Source organism: Sinocyclocheilus grahami, unplaced genomic scaffold (assembly GCF_001515645.1).
Source record: "Sinocyclocheilus grahami isolate Dianchi unplaced genomic scaffold, SAMN03320097.WGS_v1.1 scaffold108.1, whole genome shotgun sequence".
Classification (NCBI taxonomy): domain Eukaryota; kingdom Metazoa; phylum Chordata; class Actinopteri; order Cypriniformes; family Cyprinidae; genus Sinocyclocheilus; species Sinocyclocheilus grahami.
In genome coordinates this window covers 1598577-1621812 of record NW_015505287.1, presented here as the reverse complement: position 1 = coordinate 1621812, position 23236 = coordinate 1598577, and the positions used below count along the sequence as shown (strand labels likewise).

At 37.7% G+C, this 23236-nt stretch overlaps 1 protein-coding gene across 3 annotated transcripts in view; it reads left to right on the top strand.

The window, feature by feature from the left end:
* LOC107588849 (mitogen-activated protein kinase kinase kinase kinase 4-like) overlaps positions 1-23236 on the top strand; it is a 114573-nt gene that overhangs the window by 22243 nt on the left and 69094 nt on the right. For 2 of the 3 annotated variants that reach the window (XM_016277088.1, XM_016277087.1), the window contains exons 8-9: positions 15095-15149; positions 22267-22345. In XM_016277088.1, the coding sequence (XP_016132574.1) occupies positions 15095-15149; positions 22267-22345 (134 nt within the window). Of the gene's footprint in view, positions 1-2972; positions 3242-15094; positions 15150-22266; positions 22346-23236 lie in introns of those variants that run through there. The other variant, XM_016277089.1, reaches the window with a different exon arrangement.

The window sequence follows — 23236 nt, the reverse complement described above, 5'->3', positions numbered from 1 at the left end:
ATAATTTCACATTCAATCTTCAAATTAATGTACAAACAACATAAAGACAGTATATTTTTTAAATATTTGTTTAATGGCATCTTTTTTATGACTGAAGGCCAGTACACTGAGAAAAGTTTTTCAAGCAATTAATAATTCCAATTATTATATATTCCAATTACTAATTTGTCTTTCAATTAAATTTACCATTATTTGTTTAGTTTTTTCAAGTAATATTTTTTTAGTTCAAAACATTGATAAATATAAATATTTTTCATTAAGAGCTCAACTAAGGCTAAGATAAAATATCAAGGTTAGATTAACTCATGTTATTAAATTTATATCATGATCACGCCTCCTCACACTGGTGCTGCGAGTCAGTTAACGACACCATTTTGTTACTGTGTGATTGTGTGTGAATTCAACGAGCTGTGGATGAGAAGGTGGAAACGTTGTTTTAGATAAGTTAGTTGTATGGACGTTATTTCCCGCCATTTACCTTTGATTGCTCTTTCTTTTCCTCGAGAGACTGTTTGTGATCGGCGAAAATGGTTGTTTGTCTAAACGACGGGACTTTTCTCATCCGTTAGCTAGCTAATTTTCTCACTCGCCTGCAGCGGACAAAACCACGCTTGAACCCCGGACCAGCGAGTTCGACTGAGATTATTTTAGTTTTTTTCTTTTTCACTCGATGTTGTTTATGAGGAGTGTAAGTTAATTTGACTCATACAGCAGCAGCGATTGCAGCGGAGGAGAGATAATGGTGGCGCTAATATGGTGAGTGCAATAATTTAACGACCACGTTTAATAGACATGGCTGTTGTTTGAAAGAGTAAGTTTAAATTAATTAATGGTATAAATACAAAAACGTATGAATATACTTCTGTTCTATCTAGGTTCAGAGCCCTCTTAATGACTATCTTGTTTTGGAAGGAAGAAGAAATGGAAGAGATGCTTTGGAAGTGTAAGTATGGCCCTCATAACTGTGAAAAGAGAGCATAGCTAATGTTATATAAACATTATACCCCGGATTCACAAGCCAGTCTCAGACTAAAATGCATGTTCAAGCTGTCTTAAAGGGGTCATATGATGCGATTTAAATTTTTCCTTTCTCTTTGGAGTGTTACAAGCTCTTGGTGCATAAAGAAGATCTGTAAAGTTGCAAAGACTAAAGTCTCAAATCCAAAGAGATATTCTTTATAAAAGTTCAGAGTCAGCCACACCTACCTAAAACGGCTCGTTCTAACACGCCTCCACATATCTACCTCACTATGTGGAAATATTTGCATAACGCCGCCCAAATGTTCACGCAAAGAAAGAAGGTGTAACTTTTATTCTCACTGTAGTTTTGTTGACGCTGCTGCTTCATGTCGTGAAGACGCTGTGTGCTTCGTTGTGAAAGCGAAAACTACTTTGTTTGGTCTTCCAAAAGAGGACGATATCCGCTTCGTCATGCCTAGAGCTAATCTGTGCTGGTCGCTGAGGGAATACATCAACTTTCACCGTGGACAAAGCGGAGTCCATCCTGGGGTCGTCACATGTGGTTGCCGCTCATTCGTTGCATCCGCCGGGTGCGACGTTCTCGATCCCGCCGCCTCAGCTAACTCTATCCCAGTCTCAGCGCACACTTTCCGTGTGTATGCTTCAGTGTCTGCGCTCAGAAAACCAGACCGAATTGAGTTTTCTCTTGCGTCGTCAGATTTATCCATATGTCTGCTCTTCTCTTACTCCCACATATTGACATTTTTGAATGTTTTATGCGACGAGCAGCAAGTGCATGTTAGCTTATGTCCCGCCGGTTCATATGTATGCATCTAACCTTCGAACCATGCAGCAGATTCGTTCTGAATGAATCTCCTCCCAAATCGTCCCACCCTAACATTTTCGTCTCGTTTTTATTCGTTGACGAAAATGTCAATAGATTTACGTCATAGTTTTTGTCATTCAAAAAGAGTTTTAGTTCGTTATCGTCGTTGAAAAAAATGTCATATAGATGACAAAAAATGTCATTTTTTTGAAAAAAATTAACACTGATGTGTAAACCCTTAAAGGGTTACTCCACTCCAAAAGTTTGTCATTAATCACTTACCCCCATGTCGTTCCAAACCCGTAAAAGCTTTGTTCGTCTTCGGAACACAATTTAAGATATTTTGGATGAAAACCGGGAGGTTTGTGACTGTCCCATTGCCTGCCAAGTAAATTACACTGTCAAGGCCCAGAAAAGTATGAAAGACATCGTCAGAATAGTCCATCTGCCATCAGTGGTTCAACCGTGACATTATGAAGCGAATTGTGTACGCTCTTCTGTGTCAGCCACGACACAAGAAAATGTTTTCTACGTGTATTTACTCTTTGATTTGAACAGCGCATCCGTGCAGCGCAGCTGACACATAAGAGTGAACGCTGCTTGCGTTCAGCGCATATTCTCCAAAATGGCGCTATGGTGATGTGGAGAGACACAGAGGAGACGAATTGTTGAATAAAGTCGTTATTTTTGTTTTCTTTGTGTACAAAAAGTATTCTTGTCGCTTCATAACGTTACGGTTGAACCACTGATGGCAGATGGACTATTCTGACGATTAAGTCAGATGCCCTTATAAAGACTGCAACTTTAATGTTTGCTTCACAGAAAAGTTGTCAACAACAAACCTTACATCACCCAAATGCCAGCTCTTTTTACAGTAAACCAGGTACGTATAAGTGCATTCATCCCATGTTGTATTTGCCATAATTACAAGATTCCAACTTGGAAAAATAATTCATGTCCTTGTAGAACTCATAATTACCATCTGTATTCTGGGAATTTTCTGAGAGCTTCTACTTGTACCACATGGCCACTGTACTTGACTGCTGCAGATTAATTTAGGCATGGATAGTGTCGCCATAGAAACGCACAGTTCCTGGTCCAAGGACATGAACAGCTCTAAGTAGAACATGGTGTGAACGCATTATATGATCTTGAGTATTTGACAACAGCATTATTTGACTGACTTGATAATGTTTTTATCGATCTGTTTCTTCCTGTTAAGATGCAGCTGACAAGACAGACTCCAGTAAGAATCCTCAGCGTTGATCAAGCAAGTCCACATCTAAACCCATTTAGAGTGGGAATCATCTTGAAAGAAAATTTTGTAATGGATGAACCGACCGATCTCAGGCCTTCTATGTTCATTTTTTTAGACTGATTTATGCCCTGCACCTGGACTGCGTATGAAAAGCACTTTATGTTTTATTCAGCAGGTAATGCTCAACCTCGGAAAAGGTGAGTTAGCACCTAAAATTCAGTACTGCCAATATTGTGAACTCAGAGTGGTGTAAAACCATATAGTTTTGATGCCGTTTGTTGTGATTCTGATTCTGAAAACTGATCAGATAAAAAAATGTATGTTTTGTTGTGTTTTTAAATTAACATTTGTAATTGAATTAAAATAAAACAGAAAATTGCATGAATATTCCTTTATTTGTTTGCTTTTTTCTTAATTTTCTAGTTTAACAAATTGGAAAAAAACAACTGATATAGATTTAACTTGGAAATTACACTGAAAAAAATGTTTCATTCATCCAATTAAAAAAAATTTAGGTTAATGATTTCACATCTGTATTTTTTTTTACTTGAGCCAATGAAAAATAAATAACAATAAACAATATTTTCTGTCTATGAAAACTATAAAAAGACATTTCTTAAATGAATTTTTGTTTTGATTAAATTTATATATATTTTTTTTGTTTAGATCAAAAATAGAATTTAAATTAATTGACTTTCTTCAACAAGAAAATATATTTTGCCAGGTTTTATAAAATAGTTTTCATAGATACAGAAAATATTGTTTAGGGCAAGGTATTTATTTTTCATTGGCTCAAGGTAAAAAATATAGATGTGAATCATTACTCTAAATTTTTTTAATTGAATGAATGAAATTTTTTTTTTCAGTGTATCAATGATACCAATACTGATTTCTCTATAAAATTGCCCTCCCCCCTAATATTTAACCATTGACTATAGCCATTCAACATTACTGTATAATTGAGAGCTATCAATTTTAACATTCATTAGACTTTAAAAAAAAAAACTTAAGTGAACTTAAAACAATCTTCACATAAACCCATTATAATAAATGGGTTTATTCACCTAAATAGTCATATTTACCTGTGCCCTTCAGCAGAAATATACAGAGACTGAAATTGAAGTTATCAAACACTAAATTAAATATAGATGGATCCTTAAAGTTACAAAAGTTATTTTTTCCTCCTTTTTTTTTCTCTTTGTCCTTTGATTAATAGGCTGCATTTACACTTGGCATTAACATGCGATCACTGTGATCTGATCAAGCAGATCGGATCATCAGTCAATCAGGAGGACACGGCGCGTTTACCGATCGGATCTGTATTTCACAGGAAATAAAGATCCGATCGGTTAACTAGATCGAGAAGTCAGCTGATGTTGCCAAGTGTAAACGCGCCGTGTCCTGATTGACTGGTGATCCGATCTGCTTGATCAGATCACGGTGATCGCATGTTAATGCCAAGTGTAAACGCAGCCATCACAGCAGCTGTTTATTCGGTTATTTTGGCTGTTATTTCTTTAAGAGCTGATCAGGACGCGGATCTGACATGCATCATATTTTCTCTCAACTCTTTTTACCTTTTCTGATCCACTTCCGGTCTTAAAGTCTCTATTAATGAGCTGACAAGTTAAATCGGGTGTTAGATCATCAGGGGTGGATTTAGTGAATTGTTGGCCCCAGGCAAAATATAGGAATGGGGCCCTATACATTTGCACACATTTTCCTATAGATCAACCTTGAGGTTCCTTTTTTGTTGTGATGCTTGCTGCTGCTCCATGGTGCCCCATAGTTGTGTCTAATGTTTCTACATTTTTCATGTACATGTTATAATGGCTTTCTTTCATGTTGTAGACCACGAAATGGCAACCGATTTACAGTTGAGATACAGGTTTTCACAAAAACAAAATAAATTATAAAATGATAAACCTCACACTTGAGCGTTTAAACCAGGGGTGAGCCAGAAGTATAAATTATTATATTAATTTAAAATGGGGTTATGTGGGTGGATTTTCGCATTGATCTGACCGGATTATTGAAAATTAACATTCATTCTCTGCCAGCAGGAGGCGCTTTTGGAACGTCAGAAATATAGAATGAGAAAAGTGTGAAAAAAATATAGCCTATATTGACGAGGAAAGTCCACTGATGAGTTACCAGCATAAGCCTGTTTGCCTAATACTAAACTTTAAAATACATTTATTTTTGTTATTTTAACTACAAATTTAAATAAAACGAAAAGGCAATTGTATATTTACACACCTAAGGATTATATCAACCAAAAAAGTAACTGTGTCCTCTACTTGGTTCCTTCTCATAAATGAGTAAGCGGCATTTATAAACATATAATACACACTGTTTCTCAATATTTAATTACAGCTTCACATGCATAATATTTTAATCTCCTTCAAGCAGGGTACACAAAAAGCACGTTGGACGACTGAATAGTGTGCATTTGCGCTTGGCATTAACTGGCTGTTGATCCGATCTGCTTGATCAGATCACGGTGATCGCATGTTAATGCCAAGTGTAAACGCAGCCATCACAGCAGCTGTTTATTCGGTTATTTTGGCTGTTATTTCTTTAAGAGCTGATCAGGACGCGGATCTGACATGCATCATATTTTCTCTCAACTCTTTTTACCTTTCCTGATCCACTTCCGGTCTTAAAGTCTCTATTAATGAGCTGACAAGTTAAATCGGGTGTTAGATCATCAGGGGTGGATTTAGTGAATTGTTGGCCCCAGGCAAAATATAGGAATGGGGCCCTATACATTTGCACACATTTTCCTATAGATCAACCTTGAGGTTCCTTTTTTGTTGTGATGCTGACGGGAGCGTGAGATGAGACGACAGCAAGAGCGGGAGAGTCGGACTCGTAAGGTTGCAGGAATTGTAGGTGGGGGGAGTGAATGTGCAGCGCTCTCTTCCATCTTCAATACTGAGGTGCCCTTGAGCAAGGCACCGAACCCCCAACTAAGAGAGCACTAATTCCTTGTATGGGTAACCACGTCACGTTACTTCACTTTAAATATTTTTAACACGTTAAACTGAAAAAATTAATCACGCCGAACAGTTTATCAATTTACAGTATATTCCAATTGTAGTATAATTTATTGTACAATTAAAGCAGCACTATGTAACTTTTGGCGCTCTAGTGGTTAATAAATAGAACTGCACACATCCCGCGGAAGAACATTCCAGCCGGAGCTACTTCTCTAAGTTTGTCTATGGTGATTCACGCAGGTATGTGTTACTCCGCAGCGGTGACGACCTGACCAGGCTACAATAGTCCAAATATAAGTACTTATTATAAGTGTACTGTAGTGATTCGGAATAATACAAAAATGTGGTTTGGAAGATTAATTCATGATGTACTCATTATATACATTTTGCAAATTTTGAACACAGAAAAAGTTACATAGTGCTGCTTTAATGGTAGAATAACCAATTAATAGTTTACTGCATTTTATATTGTTGTCCGACAATGTTTTTTTTTTTTTTTTTTCTTTTCCCCGAAATGGAAAAAAGCTTTGGGTGGGACGGAATAATACAAAAATGTGGTTTGGAAGATTAATTCATGATGTACTCATTATATACATTTTGCAAATTTTGAACACAGAAAAAGTTACATAGTGCTGCTTTAATGGTAGAATAACCAATTAATAGTTTACTGCATTTTATATTGTTGTCCGACAATGTTTTTTTTTTTTTTTTTGCTTTGCCCCGAAATGCAACAAGTCTTCGGATGGAAGATGCTTGTTTTATCGTTTACTGATACGGATACTCTGGGTTCGGACCATAAGATAAACTCATGATTATTCCATGTAAACACCACATTTACTGGATTAGTCAAAGAGAAAGTGAAACTTTAACAATGCATAGTGCTTAAAGCCACGTTAAAATGAAATGTTTACGGCAGCTGCTGTTAGAAAACAAAAAGATTGAGGATTTTCTAGAAGCAAGGATAAAATAAAATTGTGTACCCATCCTAACAAAACAATAGCTGAAATGTGGTACTTTATCAGGGTTTCCGCGGGGTCTTAAGTCTTTAATTTAGTTGTATCAAATTTAAGGCCTTAAAAAGTCTTAAATTGTACAAGAAAGTCTTAATTATGATTTCAAGAGGTCTTAAATTTGGGGACGGAAAGACAAGAATTGCGATATGGCTCAATGTGAGGATTAAACTTCAAAAGGCTATGAAACATGAGTGCTGCACGTTCAAAGTCCGGTGCTACGCTGCTTTGTGTACTGCCGTTACCGGGGAAACGGTTATATTTCTACCAAACGCGATCCAGAGAATGAATGTGCAATTTTAATAAAACTTGTTTTGATCAGAGTTCAGACAAATGCGAAAATCCACCCATGTTTTTACCCTGCAAACACGCAGAGCTTTAAATGTGAACTGGTGGATCGATAAGAAAACAATACATTATAAAAAATCTTAATAGGGGTGGGTGATATGGATATATATCATTATTGAGTATATTGCGAAAAGCAAACAAAACACACCTACAGAGTGCATGCATATATTACGTGATATCTAGTAAGTTAACATAGGTTAATCTAGTGCACGTATGCCTTCTTTCACTGCATGAATCAGTCTATTAAAATGCGTTTAGAATTATCACATAATTCAAGATATGGGGGCAGAAAATGTGTATATATATAATTTCATATAGTTAATATCACACGAAGAGTGTCGTTTTTTCTCCAAAAGTCAGCATGATTACAAATTTGATATTGATTTTATTCAACAGTTCAATAAACAAGTTATTATTAAGAGACTTACGTTTTAGACACCATATTGCCTGCTTTTGTTCTATATCGCCAAGAAAAATCATTCCAAACAAAGTCACAGCACTGTTTTGCGTCTCTGAGCTACATGACGGTTCCTGAATGAATCAACTGTTTAAATGATTCGGTTCAATCGCAATGACTTATTAACAGTGACTTGCTGCCACCTGCTGGTGGTTTTAACTTCATTTAAAGTATCTTTTCATTTTTTAAATAATTTCAAACATCAGTTTTGAATGTTTTGCTTAAAATATCAAAACATTATTTATTCATTTGTAAGTGCAGGTTAAAGTATTTAATGTCCCTCAGAGCTTCATTAAACAGTGTGTAAATGCATCTAAATGCCACTTCAGATGCAGCTTCTGTGTTTTCTCTGCGTTGCAAAGATGAATTCTGTTGATACTGATTTCATTTGCTTGATCCCAGATGCAAGAATTTGACTCAAAAGATGATGCACACTTTTAGAAAAAATGGCTTAATGGTAAAAATGCCCATAAAACTTGTTGGAAAAGATTAATTTATATCACTGCTGTGAACTGACCACACAGAATATGAAGAATATCAAAAATTCAGGAGTCAGCTGTCCACGGTAGTCCTTAGAATACCAGCACAATAACACACCCAGTGAAATATCGTCTAATTATCATTATCGATAAAATCCCAGAAAATATAATTTTTTGTCAATATTGCACACCCCTAATTTATGTTATTTAATTTATATAACAATTTATTCATAATAATTGTTTAAATTAATGATTAATATTTTAGACTAATTTAAAAATGGTTTAAAGGCTGAAATGTTTATCATTTGTAAAACTTTTTGTTTTTGTGAGAACTTGTATCTGAACTGTAAATTATGCTTTTTACAGTAATTTTACAGTTTAATATGGTACTGTAGGCATTGCCATACCCCGCTCATATGGTATTAAATTTATTTGTGGAGGTCTTAAAAAAGGTTTTAAAGTCTTAAATTTGAGCTTAAAAATCCTGTAGAAACCCTGTTTATTCACTAAAATGTTTAATCTTACCATATCCAAAAACTCGCTCACTCTGGTGTTATTTAATAGATTAAATGTACTAGAATTTTATTAAATAATATGTGGAGACATGTTTTTAATTAAAATATTAATATTAATCAAAGATGTATTCACTTTTAATGCACCTTATTTCGAAATGTACAGATATATGTGCTTTCATATGTCCTTTTAGTTATGATTATTTCATTTATTCACTATACTATTTATTACTAATGTCTCATTTCAGTTTTAGTTTGGCTCTAGTTTTGTATTTATTCCAGTTTATATGAAAAGGTTCATGTAGCGTGGATTAAAATTCATATACAGACTAAATCCTTTTCACTAAACATGTTAAAATAAGTTTGAAAAGTTGTCGGGAGCATGGTGGTGGTGATGCTGAAGGCGAGTGACCGTGTGCTGTAGTTTGTGTGCTGGCGCTTTTATTTTGGCTTCAAAATTCATAAAAGTTGTATTATTTTGTGAAGATTATCTTGATGGACAAAACGTGTAAGTTTCATGAACTATGATTGAACACGGAGTTTATGTTTTGCGATAATCCAAAAGCCTATGTAAAAAAATCCCATTGGCTTTTTGTCGAGGGAACCAGTGCGATGCTAACAGCCGATCTGCCTACAAAGTGACGTCATCATTCCCCCACTTTATTACAACTGTTTCCCATAACCTCTGTGGACAAAGCAGTATTGCGATTAAGAACACTTCTTTAGATATTACATGGAGCGAAGATAAAAAACAAAATACCACCGAATCTTTGCTGAAGACAGTCAGAACAGGTATATTCATATAATTAATTCATGTATTTATTTGTATAATTCCCTTAGCACTCTTTTAAAACCTCCCATTTTCTCCAAAACTACTCTGCGTGCTGTGCGCATGTGAGACTGTCACTTAAAACTGCTTTATGCTGAATAGTATTAATTCATCCTCAATTGTTCAAATTGCGGTAATCAAATATGGTTATTAGGGATGCACCGATACCACTTTTTCCAGTACTCACCCGATACCAATACTTTTATTTTTGATACTTGCCGATATTTTTTTTGCATTTTTACATTTTTTAAATATTGGGTACAGAAACCAAAAGGTTATGTATAATGTTAGTTGGTTAACTTCATTTATCAAATAGATACAGTCATACCAAAATTTATTGACACCTTCAACATTTGTCACATTATCACAGTTTATTTGCTATAGTTTAGAAAATGGTAATAAAATATGTCAAGAACTTGGGAGTTAAACTGTGTTTAAACTGTTAAACAAATTCAGCTTGATAATGTTAGATAACTTTAATAGAAAGGCATGTAATGGATTACAATCAACCCAAAATTATTCAGACAGCTGTTAGTATGACAGTATTTACACAACTATGAATACTTAGCCGGGCAACCCTTGGCCTTAATGACAGCATATAGTCTCCTGGGCATGCTGTCATCCAGCTTCATGCAAACCTGAACTTCAGTTTTTTTTTCCCTAGACTCTGAATAATTTTTGGTTTCACTGGTAGTCCATTGTATGAAGAATGTTTGGGTATGATTTGTCAGTGAACTATAGTGTCCTGCACCCACTAGTAAAAAAAATATATATAAAAAATTATATCTGGTCTCTGAATAATTTTTGGTTTGACTGTATATCCTTAAACACACGCAACCACGTATTTGTACTGGTGCAGAATAGTACAGCCTAGCGCATTTCACACAGGCTGCTAGTTTCACTTTCGCCGAAGCAGAAAGTCATGTATGCCTAAGGTTGAAAATAAATTGTTTATAGTGAATGCCCCTATAAATGGTCTTATTTTTACGATTTAGTTTTAATCCAAATGATGCGTGTGTTAAGTGAGTGAACATCAAAGATCACACAACAGAAGTGCGCGCGCTCGCTCTCTCTCTCTCGCTCTATCCCTACCGTTAAGTAACTTGTGCATTGTTTTACTTGTTTTTTAAATTATCTGACTGAACTACAAACTTTCCAGTGATGTCTGTGAGAAAGGTATATTCACTCGACAAGTTTGCGCACGCGCATCTGCGCTGCCGCGCGCTCAATCCACTCAGCGTGCTTTGTTTATCAGCTTGCGCACATCAGCTATACAGGCATTAATGCTGAAAGTTTAACGTTATATTCGTTGCATACATATACTTCGTAGTAGACATCCTTAACTCCATTCTGTTGTTCTGTTGTCGGTGTTTCTTTGTCTGAATATGGCACTTATCACATGCTGTGTGGTATCGGCGTTTGGTATCGGGGCATTTTAACGAGTACAGGAGCTCAGTATTGGCCCGATAATGGTTATCCCTAATGGCATCCCTAATGGTTATAATGATAATTAAAATGGTTAAATGATTAAAAAAATCAAATGGTAATACTAACCGTGGGGAATTTTATCATGATTTATCGTCAAACATCCCTAGTGGACAGTCAGTCATTTAGATCCGATTCCAATCAGATATGCACAGAAATTAGATTTGCACTGACACTCTGAACAAAGCCTTAGATGCCATTGGAACTGTTGTTTTATTTTTCCTGCATTTCATTATTATTATTTATTTATTTATTTTTTCTGCACTCATGTCAAATAACCTGAAATCATAAAACTAATAAACAAAATAAAATGTATCAACAATATATTCTGTATAATATAAATAAATAAAAAAAAACAATATAAATCTGTATAATAATAGGGCCCTATGAAATGTTTTATTTAGAAATTCTGTTTTCCTTTTCCAATTTAATACAAATGTATGATCAAAAACGGTGGTAATCAAATGAAGGCATAAAACATGAACAGCTTTTTATGTAATCAATGTAATCAAATGAAAATTCAACTCTATTTTAATTAAAACATTTATTTTTTTTGCCTAACAAAGTGCTGCACAACAGAGGTTTACTGTTAAAATTAAAATATGGAAGAAATTTTTTTTTTCTGGGGAAAAAAAAACAATTTAAGAGTTCTATTTTTTTATTATTATTATTATTTTGAGAAGTACATATTACTGAACAATAGTAGTACAATATACAGTGGGTACGGAAAGTATTCAGACCCCCTTACATTTTTCACTCTTTGTTATATTGCAGCCATCAGACATTTATTTTGACAGGTTGTCATGAAGAACTTTGATGGTCTGTGTGTTGCATGTGATATATGATGATAGTTGTTTTTGTTTTTTTTTATTCTGGTGAAGTGACTCGGCTCTGGAGATTCATGTAAAAAAATCATGTCTTCATACATTGAGGCAGCAGTTGCAGAAAACACAGCAATTGTCACGTGTGCTTCAATATGTGTATAGTAGATGAAACCCTAGATATCAATGGATGAAACTGGCATTCATTCACTCAGATGTGCAGACCATGCAGACTGCATATTTAAAAAGCAGTCTTTTGTGCTTTAACACTAATCATTCTCCACTTTTGATCAGTACTTTAGATTTATTCATTCAAAATTTGCCACATTTCGTGACATTCGCGTTATACAGTAAATTCCATTTTATAACTGAATTCCATGATTCCATCCACATTCCCCTGATCATGGAAATCATAAGGCCCTAAATTATTTCGCGGACCCCCTGGGTTTGCATCACTTTGAGAACCGCTGGAATATGGCAACATTTTAAGTTGAACTCTTTTTATTTATGCTATTAAATCGTAAAATAAAAAAAGCCAATAGAATAACTTTAATTGAATTTTGATCTCCGTTAACAGATTGGTCAAATAATTCCTTACACTTTGAGGCAAACACAATTTACATAAATAGAATGAGGCAGCAGTTTACTATAAGTATATAGTATAATAAGTTCTATAGTATTTTGCTGTGCCGCTAGCATCCAGTGTAGACACGGTGTAAGAATACCAGTGATATTGTGATTATTACAAAAGGAGATTGCAAGAGGTTCTATAGCTACAGCAAACAAAAGGGGACAGTGGCCAACCCTGTCTTGTGCCATGGTGAAGAGGGAAATAATCAGGATTTGTGACCCGGGACCACAAAACCAGTCATAAGGGTCAAGTTTTTGAAATGTAGATTTATACATCATCTGAAAGCTGAATAAATAAGCTTTCCATTGGTGGATATGGTATGTTAGGATAGGACAATATTTGGTCGAGATCCAACTATTTGAAAATCTGGAATCTGAGGGTGCAAAGAAATCAAAATATTGAGAAAATCGCCCATTAACGTTATCCAAATGAAGTCCTTATGAAAGCATATTACTAATCAAAAAATAAGTTTAGATATATTTACAGTAGTACGTTTACAAAATATCTTCATGGAACATGATCTTTACTTAATATCCTAATGATTTTTGGCAAAATAAAAATCAATAATATTGACCCATACAATGTATTGTTGGCTGTTGCTACAAATATACCCGTGCGACTTACAACTGGTTTTGTGGTCCAGGGTCACATTTGCTTTTACACGCCAAGGGAGAAGAATGTAAGAGTTTTACCCAGGACACAAATTTATCACCTATTTTTTTTCCATGTATAGAATAAATAGTCTCACTCAACACGATCAAATGCCTTCTCTGCATCAAGAGAGACTAAGGCCTTAGGCACAAATGTCAGACGAAGTGTAAATTGTTCATCAACCTTCTGAAAAAAAAAACCCTGTCTATTTTTTAAAAAGCCAGTTTGGTCTGGATTAATGATGTCTTGAATAACAGTTTCTAACCTAAGAGAGAGAACTTTTGCCAGAATTTTTACATCTACGTTAAGAAGGGAAATTGAACAGTATGACCCAAACTTCAATGGAATTTTATCGGGTTTTAGAAGAATAGAGATTGATGCCTGGTGCAAATGGAGGGAGACCACCATTATTTAGAGCAGTGTTTCCCACGGCAATTTTGATATGTAAAAAAAATCCCACGGCACACCACTAAACAGTAAAAAAGAAAGGAGAAAAGAAAAAAAGAATTTCCCCCAATATTCAAACAATGCGTCATCAGAGTTGGTATTTCACTTTATATATGATCAGACACTTGCACTTAACATTTTCTGAAAATCATACTCAAATGGAGTTAACAAGATTTTTAATGACTGAATGACGGAGATCTGTGTTTTGTCCATCATTAGAATGGCTCGTTCCCCTTTTCAGCCAGCATTTCTGCAATGTTTCATCCCAATTTTCCAGATTTTATTTTTCCTTGTAGATATGTCACAGAGTCACTTGCTTTATGAATGCTATATGTAACAGAAATAACTAAAACTGCTGAATAAATAGATGAATGTTCATGGAGCGACTTCCACCTATGTCTAGTCATCATGAGACATACCGGAAGTCCTGGCAACATTTTTATTTTAAAATCTTTATTTGAATATGGCGACTTAATACCTTGTTCTACAATATTTCTATCTATAAAACACTGACAGAGACCCATCCCCTATCAGCCAATCACTGTGAGCATTGTTAAGCATAGTGCTTCAACAGTAATTTTACGAAGCTACGAGAATACTTCTTGTGCATAAAGAAAAAAAAACGACTTTATTCAACAGTTCTTCTCATCTGCGTTGCTGTCATCCACCATTATAGAGAGTACCATGACGCGTGTGAGTGCTGCTGCTGACATCGAACACACATGCGCTGCACCTTGTTTACGAGCAGAGGAAGGCACACGCATGCATCGTGGTACTCTTGATAAGGGATGGTGACGCAGAAGAGAAGAATTGTTAAAGTTGTCTTTTTTTTCTTTGCACTCAAAAAGCGTTCTTGTAGCTTTGTAAAATTACGGATGAACCACTAATGTCACATGGACTATTTTATTGATGTTCTTACTACGTTTCTGGGTATGGGAACATTTGAGTTACAGTACATCACTGTCTGTGGAGAGTCAGAAAGCGCTCTAATTAATCAAAAATACCTTAATTTGTATTCTGAAGATGAACGAAGGTCTTGCGGGTTTTGAACGACATGAGGGTAATTAATGACAGAATTTTCATTTTTGGGTGAAGTATCCCTTTATGATTTCTCCCCATTCTCAGCAGCTTTGTGAAGCTCTGTGAAGAAGCAACTCTTACCAAGCAACTTTTAGTAATAAGATACAATTTTTGTGAATACGGCCCCTGGATTTCTACTGAAGAACTGTAGCTCTGAACTGACCTTTTGATGGAAAAACACATGTGGGCGAACAGGTTGCTAGACTGCTTCTCACAATAACCAGTTTCTGGTATGCATAAAATTGTTGTGATTGTGTGCTGCAATATTGAGAGGCCTTCTTTCTCTCTCTTTCTCCAGAGTGACCTGTGGTCGTGTGGTATCACTGCTATAGAAATGGGTGAAGGAGCTCCTCGTAAGTATCCACACATTTCCTGGTCTAGTCTGTCCTTTCAGTCATTGACTTGGTCATTGAATTCCAGTACAAATGACTAATTACTCACTAAGACATCAGTCAACTAATAGTATAAATGTTATTACATGTAGTATAATGCTGTAATTTAACAGGCCGATTAGGGCTGGGCAGTATGATGCTATGTATAGTTAAATTGGTATAAAGGGCCTATTGTTAGAGATTTTTCTAAATTGTTTATTTTTGCTATATAAATATATCCATATAGCACAAAACTACTTAAAGTTACAGATAAAGAAACATGCGTGAAAGATGAAAATAAAAGAGCGAGACGTGCTTAATGTTAAATAGAGTTATTAAGCACAATAAGCTATGAAAAATAACTCAAGATGCAATTGATGTGGAGCTTGCACTGACCGTCTCACCTGTGAAGTACGTGCACAGAAAGCCACCTCTCTCGATCAGACAACATGCAGTCGTGAATTCAGTTGTCTTTCATGTTTTATTGTGCTTGAATGGTCAAATACACGTAAAGGTATGTCAAAATGCATAACATGTAGAGTATTCGCAGTCTGTGTTGACAAACCGGATGTGCATCATTATATTAGATCCGTGCATTTGGTCTTAAAGGGACAGTAGCCTGTTTTACCCACTGCTGTCTATAGTTCCCTTTCAGTCAGTCATGTTCTACGTTACGTCAGTCGTGACTGACGAATTGGGATCTCGCCCGAGAGTTACAGTGAGAGCTTCCCCGTCGAGTACGTCTCCGCGGGCCTCTCATTCCTCAAGCATGGCGCACCACCTGGGGTTTCCGGACGAGTGTGCTGGGTCCTCGGACAGGGCGGGGTCCAGTATCTTGTGTGGGACACAGGCAGAGGACAGGATGTCGATCGCTGCATCGGAGGGTGAGCTAGGCTCTGGAGATGAGGATTCGGCTGCGCTGCCACCGTCAGGTAGAGTGGCGTTGCCCGAGTCAGATCCAGAGCTGACCGCTATGCTTTCCCGGGCCGCCGAGAGGGTTGGGCTGCACTGGAGGCCTCCTCCTTCTCCCGAACGCTTGAGGCTGGCCCAAGGATATGTGGACATCCCTCCGGTTGAGCGCGCTATTGCCATGCAGCTCTGCCCGCAAAGCGCCGCCGCCTAGAGGGGTAGTCCACGCCTTCCGTCCAGGGCCTGTAAGTTCTTGTCTGCTCTGACGGCTAAGGTTTACAGTGCTGCTGGACAGGCCGTTTCCGCCCTGCACGCCATGGCTCTCCTGCAAGTCCACCAGGCCAAAGTGTTGAAGCAGTTGCACGAGGGTGGACGAGCGACCCGGGGTTCTTGGATCCGGCTCTTCAGGAGATGGTGACCGCACCACTCCTTCCCCCGGCAGAGGGCCGGGTGGAGAAACCTTTGTTCCTGTTTTTTTCTGTTCCGCCGCTGGCTACCCAGCCAGTGGTGCCCAAAACCTCAACAGAAGAGCGGGTTCCTTTTTCTCCGGGTTCCAAGAGGGCGAGGATGGCAGTGCGCGAGACCCAGTCTCCACATGGCCGTCCCCCTCTCCCTTCGCCATGGGGCAGCAGGGTTCAGTTCAACTGTGTTCCACTGCGCTGCCCCACTGCGGGTACATCGGTGGTTTCCATAGTCCCACCTGTTCGGTCGCTGGGGGCCTGGTTAGCATGCCCCAGGCCGTCTCGCTGGCTCATGTGAACCGTCAGACTCGGCTATGCGATTCAATTTGCCCGGCGCCCTCCCAAGTTCAGGGGCATTCGGTTCTCCTCTGTGCTGGACAGGGATGCTCCTGTCTTGCGTGCAGAGATCGCGGTCCCGCGGGCGAAGGACGCGATACAGCAGGTCCCTCCAGCTGAGATGAGGTCAGGTTTTTACGGCCCATACTTCATCGTACCCAAGAAAGGCAGTGGGTTACGACCAATCCTGGACCTGCGCGTGCTGAACCGGGCCCTTCACAAGCTCCCGTTCAGGATGTTGACGCAGAAACACATCTTTCAATGTGTCCGTCCTTTCGATTGGTTCGCAGCGATCGACCTCAGGGTCGACTGGGAAAAGAGCAAACTCTCCCCGGTGCAGAGGATCTCTTTTCTCGGCATGGAGCCGGACTCGGTCAACCTCTCGGCACGTCTCTCAGTAGAACGTGCAAGGTCGATGCTGAACTGCCTGGGGTCCTTCCAGTGCAAAACGGTGGTTCCACTGAAATAGTTTCAGAGGCTCCTGGGGCATATGGCATCTGCAGCCACTGTCACGCCGCTCGAGTTGCTTCAAATGAGACCGCTTCAGCGTTGGCTTCACGACCGGGTCCCGAGATGGGCATGGCACGGCACTTACCAGGTTTCTGTCACCCTGTGCTGCCGTCGGACCTTCAGCCTGTGGGCAGATCTTGCCTTTCTTCGGACAGGGGTGTCCCTTGGGCAAGTATCCAGGCATGTTGTTGTGTCAACAGATGCCTCTGCCAGGGGCTGGGGTGCCATGTGCAATGGGAATGCAGCTGCGAGGCTCCGGCCGGGGCCCCGACTGCAGTGGCATATCAACTGCCTCGAGTTGCAAGCAGTATGGCTAGCTCTGTGCCGCTTCAAATCACTGTTGCACGACAAGCATGTACTGGTCCATATGGACAACACTGCGACCGTTGCGTACATAAACCACCAGGGCAGTCTACGCTCCCGTCGCATGTCGCAACTCGCCCGTACGCTTTCCCAGTGTTGTCCAGTGTACCACTGTATGGACCAGCAGTGGTGGACACCTCTGCCTAGCTGCTGTCCTATCTTCCGCCCCAGCTGGTGTGGGGGGACTTGCCGGCTTCCGCAGGGCACTGGAGGGGGTCAGCAATAGTGGCGTTTTCCATACAGATCCCAATTCATCAGTCACGACTGATGTAACGTAGAACATGACTGACTGAAAGGGAACGTCTAGGTTACTTGTGTAACCCTCGTTCCCCGAAGGAGGGAACGGACTCACACACCCACATTTCCAAAATACTGGTAAATTCATTCTGAAAATTTACTGGTATGAAAAGTTGTAACTAGGGATGTAACAATTACCGGTTTGACGATAAATCATGATAAAATTCCCCACGGTTAGTATTACCGTTTCATATTTTAATTATCATTATAACCGTATTCAATTACCGCAATTTAACACCTCTTCCAACAGCAACCTAGTTTTCCCAGGAGGTCTCCTATCCAGGTACTGACCAGGCTCAACCCTGCTTAGCTTCAGTGGGCAGTCTTGGGCTGCAGGGTGATGTCAACACGGAAAACACTTCATCACTGGATAGGATGTTTTTTCCTTTTATTGAAAGTGTGTTTTATGTTAGTTGCATGTGCAGAACGCTCGTCAGAGAAGATAAGGTGACATGTTTTTTTAGCACAATTTGCACCCAGTGGTAATTCGGGGAAAAATAATTATTTGAATGCTCCACATGAAAAAAGAATTTGGTCTTTCAAACTTTTACCATCATGTCAGTTGATTTTTATTAATATGTCCAATGGAGGGAGAGAAAAGAGAGTGCATGGGGAGGGCCTCTCTGCTCTTTCTCTCTCTCAGTTAGCACGTGCACTATCACAGCAGTCATTTACTTTACTCATAAATCACATCAACTGATCAAAAAAGGCTTTGGTGAGACAAAAATGTACTTTGGTGGCCGCTAAAAAATTTTCAATGCAGGAAAAATGCTGCCCTCCATGTTTACAGACACAACACCAGGAAGTGCAGCCATTTAGAGGTTGTTTCTTGTTGATGTCACAGAATTTATCGGTATTTTGAAATTGATGTGTGAATTGTGCTTTACTGGTAAAAAGACAGAACATCATTGCCTATGTGAACAGTGTATTTTTGTATTTACCAGTAAAGTCATTCTGCCAGTTTTACAACAATTTACTGGTATTGCTGTGTGAAAGGGGCTTATGTCATTAATGTTAATTAAACAACAAAATCACTTGCTGCTCTTGACTTACTTGATTTATACTTTGAAGCAGTGGTGGATGAAGTACCTGAAAGCCACATTTGGCACTTGGCACACAGTGGCATTTAGATGTATTTAAACAGTTTAATGTAGCTCAGAGGAAACATTGATGCATTGATACAGTTTCTGCGTGAGGGCGTTCTCCGGGGTCCAGTATGAATGGAACAGATATTAAATGTTTTTGTTGCGCTCAATAATGGCCAATCCATCCTGTTTTGAGTAAAAATAGGAAAAACAATACTTCTCTCAAAATAAATTTTAAGTAGACATATGATAAGCCATGTTTTTCAAAAGTGTACAGAAGTGTACTGGAGTTTTTTTTTTTTAATGGCATATAAATGCTATAAATAAAAGGGCATTAATGCTATAAAAAAATTAATACATAAAAAAACACTGATGTGCCAAGCCATCAGAGCCTAACCGACCCGAAAACCATGGTTAAAGGTGAGTGTGGCTGAGTGCAGACCTGCTAAAAGGGCCTATTTAACATTAAAGCTTGCGTTTTGCACATTGTGCAGTTACGATTTTGACATTGTTCAGGTAATAATGTAGCTATCTAGGAATATATGAACCAACACATACACGCACCCCCACTCCCCGGAAACCCCGTGCCCGGTCCCGTTACACTGATGGTACTCAAAGTTTTTCAAAGGTTGGCAGGTCTGATATTATCGCAGAAGGTACAATGTACTGTATGTTGCAAACTCCAGCCTTGACTTTTGTGGAAAATTACATAATCTGCCGTTTTTAGAAGTCTTAACTTGAAAGCACCGAACCACTGATTCGTCAAACCTGCTTTTTTGCAGTCTGTGTTCTTCTGGCTTTATTTTGTAGTAAGTAACGAATATGCTTCAGGGAATTGTATCGGAGTAAAAGTATGAATTTGAATTAGGAAATGTAGTGGAGAAAAAGTGAAAGTTGACAGAAATATTAAAACTAAAGTACAGATTCTCCAAAAAAAATACTTAAGTACTCTAACAAAGTTGTATTACTTTGTTACATTACACCACTGCTTTAAAGACTATGCCGTGTTTTAGTTTAACACTCGATTATGAAATTTCTGTAGTATTTTTTACTATCTACTGTAGCAGAAACTTAAAACTGAAAGTTTGTTTGTGTCTTTTTGATTATTTTTTATTTGTATTTGTCCTATTGTTTATAATTTGCTTCCTTGTTGTTTTTAATAACAAAAATAAAATAACTATATTGAAATATGTCATTATTGTGAATATTTATATATTTTAATACTCTGAAATTTGATTTTGTTCATATAGCCCACCCCTAATACTGACTGTTCAGCTGACGAAACGTCTCTCTGAGACAAAGTTACAGTAGACAAACATTCCTTAAAACAGTTTTGAAAGCTGCTATGAAAATTACATAATCTAGGACATTTATGCAGTGTGTGGAATTGTAAATACTGTAAGTCTATCCTTCACAGTCATGTTTGCATCCTCGTTATATTCAATATGGTGCCTAACCTGACAAAGGTCTATAAGAACTAGTGCTGTCAAACACATCCAAAATAAAAGTTTGTTTACATAATATATGTGGGTACTGTGTATATTTATTATGTATATATAAATACACACACATGCATGTATATATTTAAGAAAAACGTTACGTTTATATATTAATATATTTATATATGATATAATTTATATAAATATAAATATATACATGTAAATTTTTTCAAACTATATGCTGTATGTGTGTCTTTATATATACTTAATAAATATACACAGTACACACACACACACATGATGTAAACAAATTTTTTTTATTTTGGATGCAATTAATCGCGATTAATTAACACTAATAAGAACACAAAGTTGGCATGAAAGTATTCCATATACAGCCAGTGGTTTAATCTGTTTTCTGAAGCAATCCAATCATTTTTATATTACATTTTTTATATTTTGTCACTGTCTTGCATACGTAAACTGTCAGTTCACTCTATTTCAGCATGTTTCAGTGAGATTAGCAGCAGAATGGAGATCAGGATAAAGTGGTGTACGCGAAGATGGTCTATGACCTATCCTGTTTAAAAAAAAATTTAAAAAAGGATGTTATCAGTCTAGTGATCTTATTTTTACAAAAAAGTATATTAAGTTTTTTTATTAAAGGGGTCATATGATGCTATTTTAAAGATCATTATTTTATGTATTTGGTGTAACAGAATATGTTGACATGCTTTAATGTTCAAAAAACACATTATTTTTCAAATACTGTACATTATTATAGGTCCTCTATGCCCTGCCTCTCTCAAACGTGTCATTTCAACAAAGCCCCCTCCTTTGACAAGCGCAGTCTGCTCTGATTGGCCAGCTGACCCAGTGCATTGTGATTGGCCGAACACCATAAGCACGCGTCGGAAATATAATGCCCCTTACCATAATCGCAGCTTCAGCTTTCAAAGTAAATATCAAGACAGTTAATAATGTCGTTAGTTTTACCATCAGTTCAAGCCCAAAAGGGCAACAGGGTCGTGTGACAGACACGGTGATGATGCAGTACACAAGCTTAAGACAGCTGACGTGCTATGATTTCTGACAGGCAGTTCACTCTCCTGTGATGTGACCCTGTTCCCCTCACACACACACATACGAAGTGTTACTCTGCGCTGCGCAAAACTCTGCATTTGAACAGTCAATAGCAAATACTTAAACTAATAACAAAACATATTGCTTTCGCACTGAAACACAGCGTCTCCCTGACATGGCTGCTTCAACACTACTGCTGTTCCTGAAACCAAGTCGCCTTTCTTTGCGTGCACATTTGGGTGGCATTATGCTAATATTTCCACATAGTGATGTAGATATGTGGGGGCGTGTTAGAACGAGCCGTTTTAGGTAGGCCTGGCTGACTCTTAAATTTTATAAAGAATATCTCTTTGGATTTGAGACTTTAGTCTTTGCAACTTTACAGATCTTCTTTATGCACCAAGAGCTTGTAACACTCCAAAGAGAAAGGAAAACTTGAAATCGCATCATATGACCCCTTTAAATGTGTCAGTTACAATTACACTTTTTTTTTTATCCTGAATGCTCTTTTTCAAGTTTTCTGTTTCTCCCCAAGTCTGGCTAAAGCTACACTTAAGTGTGTTTATTTTTGTTGTGTTGATGGGCAATTTTTTGTCTTTTCCCCTGTCTCTTTCTGCAGCTCTATGTGACATGCATCCAATGCGCGCCCTTTTCCTTATTCCCAGAAATCCTCCTCCACGGCTCAAATCAAAGAAGTGGTGAGACGATCCCCTGTGATTTATTTTTTTTATTTTAATTTTTTACTATTTTTGAATTATAAATGACTCGTGACAGAAGAGCCATATTGGTGATATCCAATGTTACCAAGATTTTTTCTGTCACAGAAAACCCCTCTCTCTTTTATAATAATGAAGCTCATTCTTTACTTTCAATGTGAAATTTCCTGTGAGTGATGCTAAAAGAGCAGATGAATGTGAATCTGTAAGTGTTTTATTACACTGGTTGTACATATCGTGGCTGGTCAGAAATGAAATATCTGGTGAGTGGCGCTTAAACAATAATGCTCTATCGAATTTCAAAATAGCATACCACCTACACTAAACCCTACCCTAAACCTAACCAGGCAATAACAAAAGCAAACATTAGATAAAAACACATTTGCTGCAACAACCATGCCATTTCAATTATTTGAGCTCTTTTATCAAGACTAATGTTTCACAGGAAGTTTACAAATGAGCAAGTTTACTATGTCATCCTTACATGAGGAGCTAATGATATACCAACATCAAAATGTAAAAGTATTTTGAGGTCATAGCTTTGTATTGTACAAGGTACCTCACAAAAATGAGCCTTTATTAATTGATAATCTCTGTATCCTTTTGGTTGTTTTGGTATCCGGTAAACTTTTGGATGTCAAATTAAAGGATTTTCAATCAGCTTTGGATTTTTCCAATGTCAATAGTGTAAGTAAATGAGCAATGTGTATTATTTTTCTTTGTTACCTCCACCCAGACATTCCTGTTTATTTGTCAAGGAAATTCTGACTGGATGATGTAAAATGCTATGTCCTGTGAACTTTTGAAAATTACAGGGCTTTTGTTGAAACTGCAGATTTTACTTTTGCATTTTTGTGTCCCTGCACACAGACA